This window comes from Malaya genurostris, chromosome 1 (genome assembly GCF_030247185.1).
Source record: "Malaya genurostris strain Urasoe2022 chromosome 1, Malgen_1.1, whole genome shotgun sequence".
Lineage (NCBI taxonomy): Eukaryota > Metazoa > Arthropoda > Insecta > Diptera > Culicidae > Malaya > Malaya genurostris.
The window spans coordinates 547,937-564,265 of NC_080570.1; the positions used below are offsets into that span (position 1 = coordinate 547,937).

General features: G+C 38.2%; 1 protein-coding gene across 4 annotated transcripts in view; it reads right to left on the reverse strand.

Annotated features, from left to right (window-relative positions):
• LOC131428861 (homeotic protein ultrabithorax-like) overlaps positions 1 to 16,329 on the reverse strand; it is a 349,128-nt gene that overhangs the window by 82,348 nt on the left and 250,451 nt on the right. For 2 of the 4 annotated variants that reach the window (XR_009229404.1, XR_009229405.1), the window contains exon 6: positions 9,761 to 9,780. Coding sequence is in view for 2 of the 4 variants with exons in the window: in XM_058592926.1 (XP_058448909.1) it covers positions 2,000 to 2,630 (631 nt within the window). In the remaining 2 variants the exon portion in view is untranslated. Of the gene's footprint in view, positions 1 to 1,999; positions 3,420 to 9,760; positions 9,781 to 16,329 lie in introns of those variants that run through there. The other 2 variants (XM_058592926.1, XM_058592920.1) reach the window with 1 other exon arrangement.

Genomic DNA, 16,329 nt, shown 5'->3' on the forward strand with positions numbered 1-16,329 from the left:
CCTAATAATTTCTGGCAGGTCTGTGTGTCCGTTTCTGCAAACTCGTTTTCTCGTAGGATTCTCACTCGAAACGGGCTCCAATCCGAAAACGGAAAGGATATGAAATCTTATCAGAACTTGCTCCTATAGGATTAGAGAAATCTTAAATAGGAAGCCAGATGAGTGCTTGAACATGGACGCAGCCAGTATCGATTTCCTTTGGCCGTTATGCGTTTCTGCCCCCTATCGATCTGAACCACAGAGGGAAATTGAGTTGAAAGGGAAAGAAGTGCTTTTTATTGCATTTTAAGCGATCGTCAAGCGTGATGATCACGAGAATGCAATCGACATATTTTCGACGGCCAGGAAAACGAGGCCTCAAGGACGGTTCGATTTACTCTCCGCAACCAGGGTTCTTCGAACACAGCTTGCGCAAGGGGGCTCATAATTTTGCAGGACAAATTACTGGACATGTGTTTCCTGGCCCATTATTATTGATTTGAGTCTGAGTCATGATTTTACGTTATTGAGTGAAAACCCAACAAAAAAAAACATTTCTATAAAAAGAAAAACCATTCAGTTTGGTACACAGGTTCAATTTTATCAATACCGTTCGAATCGTTTTTATGTTTCCTATAAATAATTTGCTCTCAAGACGAATCTTTGATCGTACTTGTGAAACAAATGTTATTATAAATCTCCCATTGTAATCTCAGAAATGGTGAGCAAAACAGAGAAAAATGTCAACCATTGCCATCTCTACCAAAGAAAAAGAACAAGGATAAAAGTTGTATATGGTTGGCAGAAACGTAAGAATGAGGGAGTGACTTTCAACTTTAAACAGCTCAATTTTCCGTTTTTCAGCTTGTATCGACTAATGATAAAATCCTCAAGTTAATAATTAAATTAATTCCAACGTACTGCGATTAAAATCCCACAACGTACAGTTCGGGCTCAGTATGTCAGTTGTTTCGCAATGGAAAACTTTGTGTTTGTGGCATCGAATTTTGTGTGGTGGAATGATTCCTTTTACCCGCGAAGAATAAGACGTACTCGCTTCCCTTAATTTAGTTTCTGTTTTTCTTTTGATGCTGATAGCGGGATGCAGCACGGCGTGAAGAATCAACGTTCCGAGTTCAAAAGGGCTAAGAAGCGTTCGCAAAAAAAAATCCCTACAGGTTTATTATGCGAACGTGTTTCTTCAAATAATTTGAAAACATTTTTTCTCATGAAATCAATCTTTTCAAGTTGGCATCGATGCGAACTCACGAATCAGATCAATATTTAATCACACACAAATATTCAGAATTGATTCACAAATAAAATTATAGAAAACAGTATTTAAATCAATTAGATATGAAAGATGCTTAGTACAATTTACGAGTGCTGCTCCCGCGGCGTTTCTGGTGCTGAATCAGACACACAGACGTACGAGAGTAAAACATGATCACCAATGATACGAGCTTCTACCAGGGTCTGAACGCGAACTCGAGATTGAAAAACACCAGAGTCTGTGTATCGTGAATATATTAATATGAGAAGGCAGAAAGGTGCCCGCTGAATCAGGTAGAGGAGCAACAAAGTTAGAAAAAAATATACGTGAACTAAATGCACCGGCGGGAAAATTTCTGAAATCGTTTTTTAATAATCTGCCCCTTCTGCTGTTACTTTGGTTCCGGGAGATACACTATAATCGCAGTGGCCAGTAGTGAGTGCTTCGGAAAGTTCGGAATACAAAGGGAACAACATGCCTGCAAACTCGTTCGACAAACCCCCATAAATTTTCATTCAAATTATGGAGTGCAGAAGACACAACAAACTTTATATTTACTTCGAAACACGTAGTTTCACCATCGGAAGGATTCGCAGTGCAGGGAGATTTTTCGTTTTCATTTGAACCGGAAGGATTTTTTTTACTGATTGTAGAACATCATTAGCACTAATAAAGCAATTTTGCTTTTGTAGCCGGTCTGCCATCAGTGAATGCTTGGAATCTATTGTGGTACCGAAGGGAACTCACCTGCTATAGCCATCCAGGGGTAGAACGTGTGGTTCGACTGGTGTAGACCAGTAGTTGGCGCTGGTTGGCCACCGGTCGAACCGGTCAATGAGCATTGGTTGGTGTTCCACGTTCCGGTAACACCGGCAGCGGTGGAACCTGTTCTGCTAACAGGACTGCCACCAGAAGCATCAATATAGCCTCCGACGCGAGAATCTGGCGTACATGCCGAGGGTCGTACAGGAACTGAGCTGTTTTGCTGTGCAGGTACATTTCCGCCAGTCGCTGTATTAGTGTTGCTATTGGTGGCGCTCGTGTTTGTCGAATTCCACACATCCTTGTAGCCATTGGTGGTATCTGTGGTTCCATTTCCGCCGCCAGTTTTCCCACAATCCTTTGTGCTATAGGAACCTTCGTAAATTTGCTTGCATGCTGCTTGTAAGCTGGCATCGTAGGGCGATTCTTGTGACGATCGACTCTGGTGCAGATGATGATTGGTGTAGGGGGACATTCCAAGGGATAGTGGAAAGCCTCTATACGCGGCCGCTGCAGCTGCCGTAGTCTGATCGTGGTGGGTTCCGGTTGTGGTCATCATTCCGGCCGCTTGATGCGGATGACCGTAGAAACCAGTTTGTTCAAAATACGAATTCATGTTGACCAAAACGGTGCACGGGTTCTCTGAGTCCTAGGAAGAGAAAATATTCTCTCGCCCTCTTCTAGTGCGAGGCGGGGATTTTTTTTGTCGCGTTTGCTTAAGTTCAAAACAGTAGCAAGGATGCGGAGAGCTTAGCACAAATTTATATTCATATCATCACTATCATGCACCTCACACACATATTGCATAAGCACCTTCAGCACATGATTTTCAGGTTACCAAGGGCTAATTATTTTTATATATTTTATTGTACCTGGTAAATGCTTACAGTTCACTGTTTTCACTTCACTGTCTTTGTCAACTTTATTTGTAGTAGTCATAAACTTCACTTCACTTATTTTAGAATACTTTTTTACGTATTTTCATTTTTTTGATTTCTTGAATTATTTTTTCCTTGCCGGGAAAAATTTTCAGCGTCTTGGCCGAATGCCTAATTTCGATATATCAATCGATTTTGCCGTTGAGCAAAAACACACTAAAAGTGCATCGAGTGCAGTGTCACCCAGAAAAAAAAATATTTTTCTTACTACACTCTGTTTATTTTCACTTGAAACTTTTCAGAAATGTACTAATAAAAGTTGACAATGCGTTTGGTCTATATTGGAGAGCAGCGCAATAATAATATTAATAACAATAAAAATAAAACGCGCCTTGTCTAAACGGTTGCCTTCAAACGAATGTTCACTTTATTTTGATACGACAATGCCGAAACTATCAATATCTCGCTTCTCGCAGTCCAACAACAGTGCGGAGCAGACCCAAGTTGTGTACCGCTCGAACTCGAACTCGAACCGATTCTCCGCTGGCAGAGAGTAGGTGCAAAAGCGCCAGGCCAGACCAACGAAACAGTATTCCGTGTGCCGTATTCAAGTCGTCGAGTTAAGTGAGTGAGTGAGCCACAACACAGACGAAAAAACAGCAGCAGCAGCAGCAGCAGCAGCAGCAGCAGCAGCAGCAGCGAATACAACATGCTCGAGCAACATTTTGCGCCTGCGAGCGACGGGGTGGTTAGGTGGAAGTACTCGAAAACTGCTCGTCTACTGGTAGCAACATTGGCACAGCACACACATGGTGATGGCCGGTTGAGAGCGAGAGCAATCACCATTGAGAATGACTAAACTGCTTGAATCCACTCGCACACTGCCAATGGCACATTCACGCTCACATAAAATCCGACCAAAATACATCATTATTATGAGCATATAAAATACATTAAAATAAAATATAATCTCTTCTTGTGTATTGTAGCTTGCGCAATAGCGTTGTTTCATTCCACGTGAATGCTATTTCTCGCTCACTCTACCGATAAATACGTACTGTTCGACCATCAAAGGCTGCTGTTGCATACATAGAGTGACGACGTCGACGATCATCATAGTTCCCATCTATCCCGTTCCCATTCACGTTCGCAGCATGTTGCATGTGTGCCTTCTCGTTCGTTTCGGTTTTGCTATTCTCTTTTTTTATGGTTTTATGGTGTGCCATCATCATCCTCATCAATACCCTACTGTGTATGATCTCGTCTTTCAATATCCCCCTTATGCTGCCAGCGTATCTCAACCGGGCTAAGGTCCGTATCCTTTCAACCAACACACGCATGGCAACGCATACAACAACAACGCACGATATGCGGCTCCGGTGGGCTTTTCGAGCAGCGTGAAATAACTCATGTTTATTAGGCTCTTCGTATTTTGCCTTACAGTACAGCTCTCTCCAGAGTGCTAATGTAGTTCGCTTTCTGTCTTTCCGATGAACGATCAGGCCTTGCCATTCCACTCGCACGCTTTTCCATGTACCGAAAGCGCCTGGAAAACTGGCACGCGCTTCGTGTGCCGTCGATCGAGTTAGAAGCAGTAGCGAGCGCCTTGTAACTGTTGAGAACAGTTTCCTCTGGACAAGGTAGCTTGGACTTTTTTTGTCGTTATTGTCAGACTTGTCGATGTTGTTTTTACTACTTTCGATGGTTATTATGTTAAACTAATTATTTTACCAATAGATTATATATATATACTTGTTACTTGTTAGATCATGACAGATGAAAAATATTTTTTCAGAATCTGAACCAACTAAAATCTTATTTCAAGAACAATGATTCGATTACTGCAGTCAAGCAATTTGAGTCTATTTCAGTTATTAAACATCTAAATTATTTGAAGAGTAATTCGATGTGTCAAGCTTTAATCGCAGGCTATTGAATGGAGTAATAGAAAATACCGTGTAGTTTTATCAGATCATCATTCCAATCCAGTACCATACAAAATAGATTACAAAGTGATCAAACAAAGGACACAAATGAAACAAATTGTACTCAACCTTTCGTGTGATTCAATGGTGACAGAAATCCATCGTCGGCGTGAACTGTTGAATCACGTCGTAGCGCATTCGTAATTGTTATATTATTACCATTGCCATTATTATGAACCATAAAATTATTATCACTCCTTTTACGCAGCCATTTACATAAACCATACAAGCTCTTCACAAAGTGCTAAAGGTCTAAGCTGGACTATGGTTGGAATTTAAAATTTCAACCCCCTGCTTTAGCACGTTGGAAATCAGTAGATCCCATAGGCCGGTCGGGAATGAGTGCGATTTTTCCACGGAGGGTCAAAACCGGTAGTTAGGGCGACGATGATGGTCGTAGATTTGGACAAGAGTTAATTGCTTTATTATCACGACAACCATCGTTATTATTTATGTTCAGCCGAGATAGCCCTTCATCATATTTGCACTTTTGACCATTATACCACGGAGAAGCGAGCATTTGAGTTGTTTTTTTAAATGGTCCATTGGTTTATGACATGCGAATCACGATATACAGCAATTCGACAATTATTAAATATAATTGATTCACTTACTTTTATTTTTCACGTGCTCTACAGTAGCGAGCAAAGCAGGTGAACTATACATTCCCAGATCATAAAATACACACTGGAATGAAAACAAAGACAAATGCCGAAAAAATACACAAACAAACAATATAATATCGCTATAAAACGATAAAAACGACAATCAACCCAGCACACCATAAAAACTTAAGCAAAGTCAATTTGAAATTGAAGTTATTTTATGTGTTGTGTGTGTCCCCTTGCCGGTTTCGCTGTTGTCGATTCCAACTGTGTGTGAAGCCTTTTTTTTCCTCGTTCGTAGCCTTACTGCTTCTGGCTGACATGTGCTTCTGGAAATGGCTGGCTTTGCCGAGGGTGATGGGCGACGAAGGCGGAAGAGTTTGACTTTGGTGACGGTGCATTCACATTCGTTGCGCTCGATTCGCTTTCCATCCAATGCTCTACCATCGGAGTTTGGCATTTTGTCGTCGTCGGCTTCCCGACTCTTGTCGCCATTGTCGTTACCGTCGTGTGTGAAGGATAAAACGACTCAAAAGACGATGTCCAATACGGAAAGGTAAAGTAAGTGTAATTTTCGAAAATAAATTTTTTATGCCATTTTTGCGTTCAACAGTCCAACAGCACGCCACTTTTGTATATCTAAAGATCCGCTGTGGAGCAAAGTTCATCCCTACGTTCAGTAGTTGCTACTGAGAATATGCTAGCATAGAGTTTCTATCTGAAAATAGAAGTGACATGTAAGAGCGGTATAGGGAAGCTGTCGACCCTATTCCTGGGAGTACCGAATCGAGTTTCAGTGCATGCTTGAGCGATTTTTCTCCTCCATTCTAGCTGTTGTTACTTAAAAGTTACAATAACTTACACACTGCCAAATGTAGCCACCAAAATGGACGAAAACGACAAGCGTGTGAGAATTTATTTACTATAAAAACAAACTGTATAAAAATCATGCAATAAAGACAGTAGTACGTTATGTCCGGAATCATAAAAATGATGGAATGATAATGTCGTCTTTCAGGATATATTCGGTCATCGTCAGAAGCAAAAAAAACTACAAGTCAACATCGTTGGTTTGCTGTGGGAGTATACAAAGAGATTTCACAAGTGTCGTTCTCAGCTCTTTTTGCCCGTCAGCTCCGATAAATAATCATCTTGATTGGAAGCCAAGTCTCAACAGTGTACTACTACTAGCTAGGAACAGACCAGCATTGATATGAAAATATAAAAGATGTATCCTGAGATAGCCATCGAGTGAGGCAGCTCGTAAGAAGCAAAGAATAACTGTTTCGTTTCTTTGTTTTCCCCATAGCTTATAGAATGTGTGTCTCTCTCTCTCTCCCTGGTGTTACATCCTTCAATGCTGCTGCTGGCAACCGAATCGAGAACGATGTCACATGTCGATGAAACCCAAGAGATTTGAACTGGGCCTCGTTTGATAGCATAGAAGAGCAAGCATCCTTGGAAGACCGACTAATCTCACTGTACATACATCCATATGGAATGCTGTCTTTGCTTTTTTGTTGCGTTGGCTCCCTCCGGCTTTCCGATATAAAATGAGTTCGTAATGATTTTTACTACTTGCTTATTGCCCATTAGCTTTTGTCTATTTTGATTTTCTGTACATAAATTTACCACTTTATGATGCTTCCGTCTTGCTGAGTATCGTTTTCCCTTCCAACATAGCTTTATTTTTTTGTTTTTCTTATAAGCTTTCAAGCAGGAAGTGAAATAATTTTGTTGTGCTCGATTTGCAACGGAACAAAGCAGTGGCGCTGACCAGACTTTAGTCACTCTTGTTAAACTTCTCGCTCTACTTTGACATTTCAGCAAGTCATAAATTGTTGCACTAATAATGCGAGAGAGAAAAAATGCTCTAGCCCAAATAGAATGAGCAATAAATATTTCACGCCTATCAAACACTAGGCAAAACAAAACTCCTTTCCATGGTTCTGCTCTCGGTGAATTTACCGAGTATAACGAATATATCCCACAGATCCGAAATTTAGACCGTAGGCAATTCATAAATCATAACCACTCGATTGTTTCGATTTTTCACCTAATAATTTTACCCCAAAACTTTGTACGTCGCCTAAGATAACAGGAGAAAGTTTCTTTTTTTTCGCTCAAAACAGACACAAAGGTATGAATTCTCCCTTGTTTTGGGCTAATAAATCAAAATTATCTTTCTTGTCTTCCGTTTCACTTCCAGTGCATAAGGAGCCATAAGGAAACATGAATGTATCAGAAAATAGAAGGTTGTGTAATGTCTAAGCTGTTGTGGCCAAAGTCAAGGATGCTGGAGAAAGTTCATAGAGCTTCTTCGCAAACGCAAACAGTATGTGCAACGAGTTGTCAGATTAACTTCTTACTCAACCACAGTATAGTGTGACTCTTTCTGATGAAGTTGAGCCAATTGACTCGAGTGTATTCGTTTGTAAAACCATGTCATGTTCAAGAGTAGGATACATTATTGTTCAACTTCATTTGAGCACCTTGTAGGGTATCGATCCCCATTTTTATTCTATTAGACGAAACAAAAAAAAATTAGTAAGTATCATAAAACTTGAACTTGCAGCGCTAACTTACATATAAAACGACTTGAAAATCGATCATTTCTCACCCCTATAGTTTTTAAGCAGTAGCAAAAAGATCCATCTTTTCTGTAAATAAATTATAGGTGAATAATTGCTAATTGAATCATCAGCTCACAAAAACAAAAAGGCTCAGTCACATAAAAAATAATGTTTTTTTCCGAATTTTTTCTAATGTACAATTAGCAATTGTGCTGCTGTCTAATTTATTGATCATACTCTTTCAAGTAATGCACAGATCTTAACTGGACTACATTTGCTTTCTGTAATATTATGTATTAATCAATGATGAAACTTGTGCCCATTACTCGGATTTAGATGCAATTTGTATTAATCTCTATTCCAACATTCTTGTTTAATCTTCTTTCTTTATCTCCGGGTTTCGCATGCCGGATTTTCATTTAGAACATGCCGAGCAAATTTTGTTTCCGACTACTTACGATCATGATTGGTCACTTTAGAAGGCAACAGGAACTATCAACGACTTGTACAGAGATTTTTCTTTTATCTATTTATTTAACCCCGGCTTTAACTGTACAGAGAATGTTCCGTGGACATCTGTAGGTTGCAGGATTTTCGTAGTTTGTATAGCTATGATAGTGAGAGCACCCTCAGATCTACATGTTGGTCGAATTAAGTCACTCTTCGAGCGATATTGCGACATCTAGCGTTTAAAAGCTATGTTTTGTGTTCTAGTGAGAGGGATCTAGAATAACACTAGCACTTCCTGTGAAATACATGGGGAAGTCGAAGCAGTTCGCATATCATATTAAAACTTTTGACTACTACTAATTCCGGTGTTGCCGTCGGTTGACCCATCATACAGTGATACGTAGATCACGGCAGCCGTGCTGCAGTCGGTAGTAGATACGTAAATCATCATAACATGTATAGAAAAATGAAAATAAAATATTTCTCGTTTCGTTGCAGCTTTGACTTTACATGAAGATACTGTGAAATTTAAACGCAAAAGTTGTCGACACATCGAGCAAAGTTATTCATAAGCAATTACTTGCAAATAAAGTTAAATATGGAAGTTAATCAATTCAATATTCGTTAGTGCTAGGGATGTCGGAATGTCGATTGATTAATTAAGTAATCAATTAATAACCCAAATAATTGGCTGATATTTATTCGATTGAAACTAATATACCATTATTAAATAAATTGAAATATTCGAAAAAACACTATAACGATAATAATGGAATAATAAATCGAGTAATCGATTAAAATTTTTATCCATCAATTTGAATATTATACTAGATTATTGAATAATCCGATATCCCTAGTTGGTACGTATGGAATAGGCGATGACAAGCTTGGATTGCGATTAGCGATACGCGATCTTTTCTGATGAATCACTCTTTTGGACTACAATATTAGACTACGGAACTTTGTTCTTATTTACTGAATTACCATTGTATGCAACTTCATGCTCTTGAGCCCATAAGCGATTGCTGGGCTGCTCGAAGCGCCTCTGCAGGAGAGTTACTACTTCATGATCACTTAACCAAACAATCGTTGAATTTCTTACACACATTGAGATCTCTACTTGGATATCTGTTCTCTGTGGCATAGATAGAGAGTTATGACCATATTGACACTAACAATACTTCCAGGTAGGGGTAATACCATGAAGTTACTTTGCTTAAGTATTATTTTTTGATACAATTATAAACTGATTTACCTTAGCATCCAAATAGTAATCTGAAAATAAAAATGTTATATTAAATCGTGGATGCATTTATACTATTATGTATAGGTAAAGTTATGGATTTCGTTCCTACTTCAAATTTATTTATATACGTGATTTATGAATGGCCCCTCAGAGATTTTAATTAACATTGCACAAATACACATCAATCCAGATTGCAACCGAAGCCAGCTTCTGATTGCAATAAATTTGCGCCGCTGTTGTGAACTGGTTTTGTTATCACTTCAAACATTTCCAATGCATTGCATCCCGGATGAATGCACTTTAACTTCTTATGATCTTCTGTAGCTACAATTGTCTGCCACTCGAGATTCATATTAAATTACTTTACAAGTGCATCCAACTTGAGTCTACTTTATGTATAAAATTTGACCTTATTTAGATCGAAAGTATTTTGAATTCTCAGTGCATCCAAACAAACTGTACACTTTAACGGGTCGTAAACCCTAATTGAGTCTAACACATAACAACAAAGTAAACAAACCTCCCGACCCTCTAACAAAATCAACTTTCCTCTTTTTATAGCATTTTTATGACCACAGCTTATAACCGCGTCGAGAATTCCAATCTGTGGATCATACGCACTTGGTGGCTTCCAGAGGGCAAACGCTGACTAATAACTCAATAAGGTGATCTACAAACAGTATCACTGAGTTACAACTCTCGGATGGGTGCTTTTTGACAAGCAGCAAACATTTCAACACCATTAAAGCCAATCCGCGTCAAATTTGCCTCGACCAAAAATGGAAATTCGATCACAAACCCAGTGAGCGCAAACTCATTTCGGATCATCAAATAGGCAGTCAACCCGTTGGATGATGATTTGGTATCACCCAAATACTACCGTCACAGTGGCCCATTCGTATGGGCCACGAGCAAGTGAACACAATTTACTGTGATTTTTATTTCGTTTTTACGACCTATTTATGGCAACTTTAGTTTTTACGACCACTGAGCTCTTTATTTTATGTGGGAACCAGCTTTTCGTCTTCTGTTCCTTTGATTCATTCATAACTTCAGTGCTGACCAGCTGTGGCTTTTGCACAGTCAATTAAAAAATTGAGTAAGCAGTTCATTGCGACCCTTTGAAAGTTTATATTCTTACCCAAATCAATAAACCTCATCGGTGTCGAACGGGGCAATAGTTTTCGATTTCTCAGCTTAGACTCTCGTGCCAAGCGGTGATCGGTGCAGTGGCGCTTGAATAACTATGTAAATCACAGGACTCGTAAAATTATACCTTACGGCTTGTTTTTACGATCATCATTATCGTTTAATTTAATTATTTGTTTTGGTTGAAACGTTATAAATTAAACAAGCAGTAAACATAAGCTTCTGGCTGACGGCTCACTCCTCGAAAATCGACAGACAAAAAATGTGGCAAAAGTACCACACACTTTTTATGACCATTTTATGGCTTTTTAATTGTACCATAAAACCGAATTTGAGTGTTGACACAAACCTCGTTCACCGGCTGGCTTCCCCACAGCTATTTCATTCTAACTGTGCATGTGTGTGCGTATCAACACAGTTCCGTCGGATTCGTATGATGGCAAGAATATCAGAATAAGTATGTAGTGTTACGCAAACACGAGCTAGCGGGAAAGCATGTTTTGGTGTGTTGTCCCAGCAGCTGCTTGTATTCACCTCAGCATGATTTTGCTCTTCTCGCAGCTGGGTGTGGGTTCTGCCGTTCTCGCACTGATGCTGCTATGTTGGCGAGAATGCCAGCAGCAGAGTTGTCAAACAAAGAACGTTTATCTCACCACGAAGTCGATGGAGACATCTGCATTTGGACGCATGGAAGCACTCCCTATGATGTCACTGCAACTAATACAACGGCAAACGAAAAAATGTTCTGTAAAAATATTATGTTACCAAGGCAAAAAAATGTTTGAGTAATAAACCAAATATTCTAATCATATTTGAGAATATCCTCACAGCAAAAAATTATGAAATTGAGTACGTAATTCGTAGAATGACTAAATTTTACAAAAATGATTCAAATATGTGTCAAACATACCAAGCTTGTTTGGCAGATGTGTTAACATGGGATCAAGGTCATTACGCCGAAAGCCATTTCACCGAAAGCCGTTTCTCCGAAAGCCATTTCGCCGAAAGGGTCATTTCGCCTGAAATCGTGTTAAAATCGTAATTGGAATTGATATAAAATAAAGATGATAGAGTTAACACCCGTTTTGTTGATCTTCAATTGTACTTCTTGGATAAGGATTGATTCTTGTATTCTTGAATAAAGATTGATTCATGAACCTCATAACCGAGTTCCCTAGAAAACTTGTTGACTATTAGCTACTAAACATCAAAGCAATTGCATAGGTGTATCTACCAGGTAATTGTATGAGATATTTTCCGTTTATTGAGTGAAAATGAAAAAATATCTAATGCGGCTACGCCACATCGGTTTGGTTCATGTGCTGGTCGACCTCGCTGCCGCTCGTTCGGACCTAACTAAAGCAACGAAACCTAGCTTTGAGTCCGAGACCGGGCAAACGACTCGGTTACAGGTTTGTATGCAAAAGGCCACCGCTTCCGACGGCGGGTCGGCGGCCGACTCTGTTGGCGTCGCCTCGGCGGCTTTGTGTCGCCGAGCCATCTTGGCTTCGATCATGTGGCTGCGCCACATCAGTTATACGGGAGACATAACATGCAGGAGAAATGACCTATTCGGTGAAATGTTTCAGCACTTGAAAATATGTCAGAAGCCACTAAATATGTGTTAGATCAACTGTAAACAAGTGTCACTTCTGTCGCTCGAATTTACACGATTTTTTCTAGGTGTGTTGTTTAGCCGAAGCAAAGATTGTATTTGATTTTATCACAATTAATGATTTATTAAGCTGAAAAAATATGTTGATCCGCTTAGGAATTTATCAGAACGTTTGATTGTAATTTATCGTAAGAATAAGTCATTATTGATGCATTTAAAGTTTCTAATTTTTCAAGTGTTTATATTACAGTGATTAGATTATAAGAGTCAGTAGAAATTGAGTACATTCTGTAGATGCTATAATTATAGTTCAAATATTTGGTCTAGTGTCCAAGATCAAGAAGATGTCGGCCTTTACTTTTACTTCTGAACCAGGAAACAAATTTATTATATCGTTTATTTATACCCGGTTTCAACCTAGTTGCGGTCGTTCACCGGGTAAAAGGAAACAAATAAATGAATGTATAAATAAATAAATTAATAAATATCGTAACTGATTACTCACGATCTAACATTTATGTGTTTCATTTGTGATCAATTTTCAGACCCTGGGATGTTTTCTCAATCTTTCGAAGAACATAATCGTTTCGTAAATTAATTATCGCTAAATGCCGTTCGAAAAATACTGAAAGTTTTTGGCTTAAAGAAGTTAAATTGAAGCATTACAAGAAAATTCTAGAACAATACTTTATTTGGTTTGGAAGGTTTCGACTTTAAAATTTTTATTTAATATCTGTATATTTCGATTATAAACATACGTTGAATACTTCAACTTCCCTAACTCTGAGATCAACAAAATTATCATTAATGCAATCGAAAAATAATGTAGCAAATAAATAAAAACTTGTTTCGATAAACTAACATGGAAATAATATTCTTCAATAACAAAAGAAGTAATAGTGTAAGGTAGCCCCTTTTTTAATATTCCTTTTTATATCAAAATTCCTTAATAAAAAATATCACAATTCCTACTCTACCTTGAAGACCTAGTTCAGTTTTCGTGTTTTCATATGTTTTTGACATTGCAACATCTCGCCACTTTGGGTCAAGTTCTGCAGATTGCATCTTTCGAATACCAGTTTTTTTCGAAGAAAAAATAGGAACAAGGGAACATTTATCAACCGGATAACGCATGTCGATCTAACATAACTTCTTACAAAACAAATTGTATTGATACTTTGCTTAGAGTTTATGTGACTGAATGGTAAAAATGCCATCAGTTAATCTCAGTAGATCCACTCATAAAGCAAAGTCTTGGCATTAAATTCCTTTCGTAAATGAGGCAAATAGTTCAAATCCGTGACATGCATTGCAATTCAGTTTTGGAAAACTAACTGCCGTGCATTTGTTACCAACATCTGACTAAGCCAATTTTACATCTTTATTCTCAATGAATAGTGATCAATTTAATTTTGTATGATTCGAGATAATAAATATTTTTAGTCAACGAATGTAAAATTTTATTGATAAAGATTCGCTAACTCGCTAATAACAAAACCAGATAGTACATGATGGTTCTGCGGACCATGTATGGTGAATGAACCAATTGTAACAGCTGCTTGGAGAGCCACTTATCGTATCGTAAATCTTGAATCCAGTTCCAAAGTGGACATATCAACAAAGTATTCGTGCCTTCAATGGCTGGCGAAGAACAGCCATCGGCCGAGTTAGATGGAGACTTATGGTTGAGATAGTAAAGGACCCCAAAAACTATAGGATACTAGGTGAGTATGTAACGAAACATAAAAAACGGATTGAAACCGGTAACAAACACTATGTATAACATAAGAATATAAAATTAATATCACAATTATTAATACTATACATAGTTCGGAAAAATCTTGTGATTTTACATTTTATAAGATGCCCATAAATGGAGCGTCGTATATCACACAAATTTATAATCAAGAACATGTAAAATTCCGGAGAAATATTAGATCACAAAGCACGCTCGTTATCGACTGAGCCACAGAAGCACACATCTGCTTGATGAATAATTGATACATATAAATTCATACATACAGCGGCACTTGGTAGCCGAGTGGAATATTGCGTCATTTGAAAAATTAAGTAGTTATGAATTGTATCGTTTGTTGGATTATGTCACCTGCAAAATTCATAATTTTTCTGTGTCGATTCTAAGTTTATTGTATAGATTACCGCTAAACTGCGAATCGTACCAGTTGCTTGGAGAACAGGACGTCTGACTGAATATGTCGGTAGGTTGCCAATTTACAAACAGATAAAAACGCTATATAATCCGGCCCACCATCGCATTAGCAATTATATATGTAGTATTGCCCACATTGAACAATCTTTAAGATTAGATAATAAAACTGGACAATACGCTGTTTAAAACATAACTTGTACTTTTCTACGTAATGTGTCATACATATACTGATTTTTATTATAGTCAATTTCGTACTTCGTTTTACGACTGATGAACCAAGCGTCTCCATTCTAGGTCGTATCGTGGAAGACCATGGGTCTCCATTCCATTAAAAAGCATGAAGGCGCATGGTCAATTACCAAATGGTATCACAGGATGAATAAAAAAAACTCAAAAGTGGTTTCATAGCTTTTAGTATCCGGGGTTTTGATTTGCCATACATGATTGAATCTGTCTATGAAGAGCTAAAATTGAAGAATATTCTATCGTTTCTCCTGCAATGTGGTAAGGAGCTAAGTCAGAGTAAATGAATTCATAGAAAAATTTCTGACAAAAAAAAATTTAAGATTACATCAGATTTCGGCATTTCATGCTTATCTAAGACTTTGGGTATCAAAAAAACATTTTTCGAGTCCCAAGTCGATTTTTTTTTACAAATTTTTGTCGAGATAACACTAGATATTTCCTGAAGTTTTGAAGACATTTGTCAACAAAATAAATTTTCTACAGTTCTGCGGTTTTATTTACGCGGATTGTAAAAGGTATTAGCAGATTGTTTGGGATCGTTTATGGAGTACCGAATTTACTTCGTTCAGTATCCTTTCGGGGGTGCAAAACTGTTTGTTTTGTGCTGTTTTGCTATCTCATCCGCTACACAATTCCTCTCTATTTTCCTTTTATTTTTCTCTTCTCATCTGAAAAATGATGAGAAGCCATGGCAAGACACAAATCTCCAAATAACTAGGGGAACGTGCCATTTGAGCCAATTTGTTCTGACTGTTATACTTATACTTAAATCAAATGCTTCAAAGACTGTCCCAGAAAGTATGGACGCACTTTGATTTCGCTGTAAATAATTCACAAGTGTAAGATATTCAAATTTTCTTCGATATACTGATAATATTAGGCTACAACAACTGAAAATTATTCTCAACATTTGCTACTTAGCCATTGTAGACTAGCTGGCGCACTTTCTTGCGAACGTTCCTCATTAAATTCCGTACAGACTTCTTTGCGACAAGTTTTGACACTTTTTCCGATCTTTTTCGAACTGTTGAATGGTTTCGGCTGCCGAGACATGTTTCCTAAGATGTGCCTTCGTTAATGCCCAACATTCCTCAATTGGTCGAAGTTGTGGCAATTTGGTGGATTCATGTCTTTTGGGACGAAAGTGACTTTTTTGGTAGTATACCATTCTACTGTTGATTTCGAGTAGTGGCAAGAAGCAAGATCTGGCCAGGACCTGTATCCTTTTTGCTATCTTTCTCAGTGACAGTCCGCGTTCTGTGCACCATTTTTACACAATTTTTCGACGTTGTTCTGCTGAAAGTCCACGCATTTCGAAACAAATTAATGAAAACGAATAAACAACTGCACAGGTGGCTAGAAAAGAGTGTAAACAACAGGACGCAGTCATAAAAATTG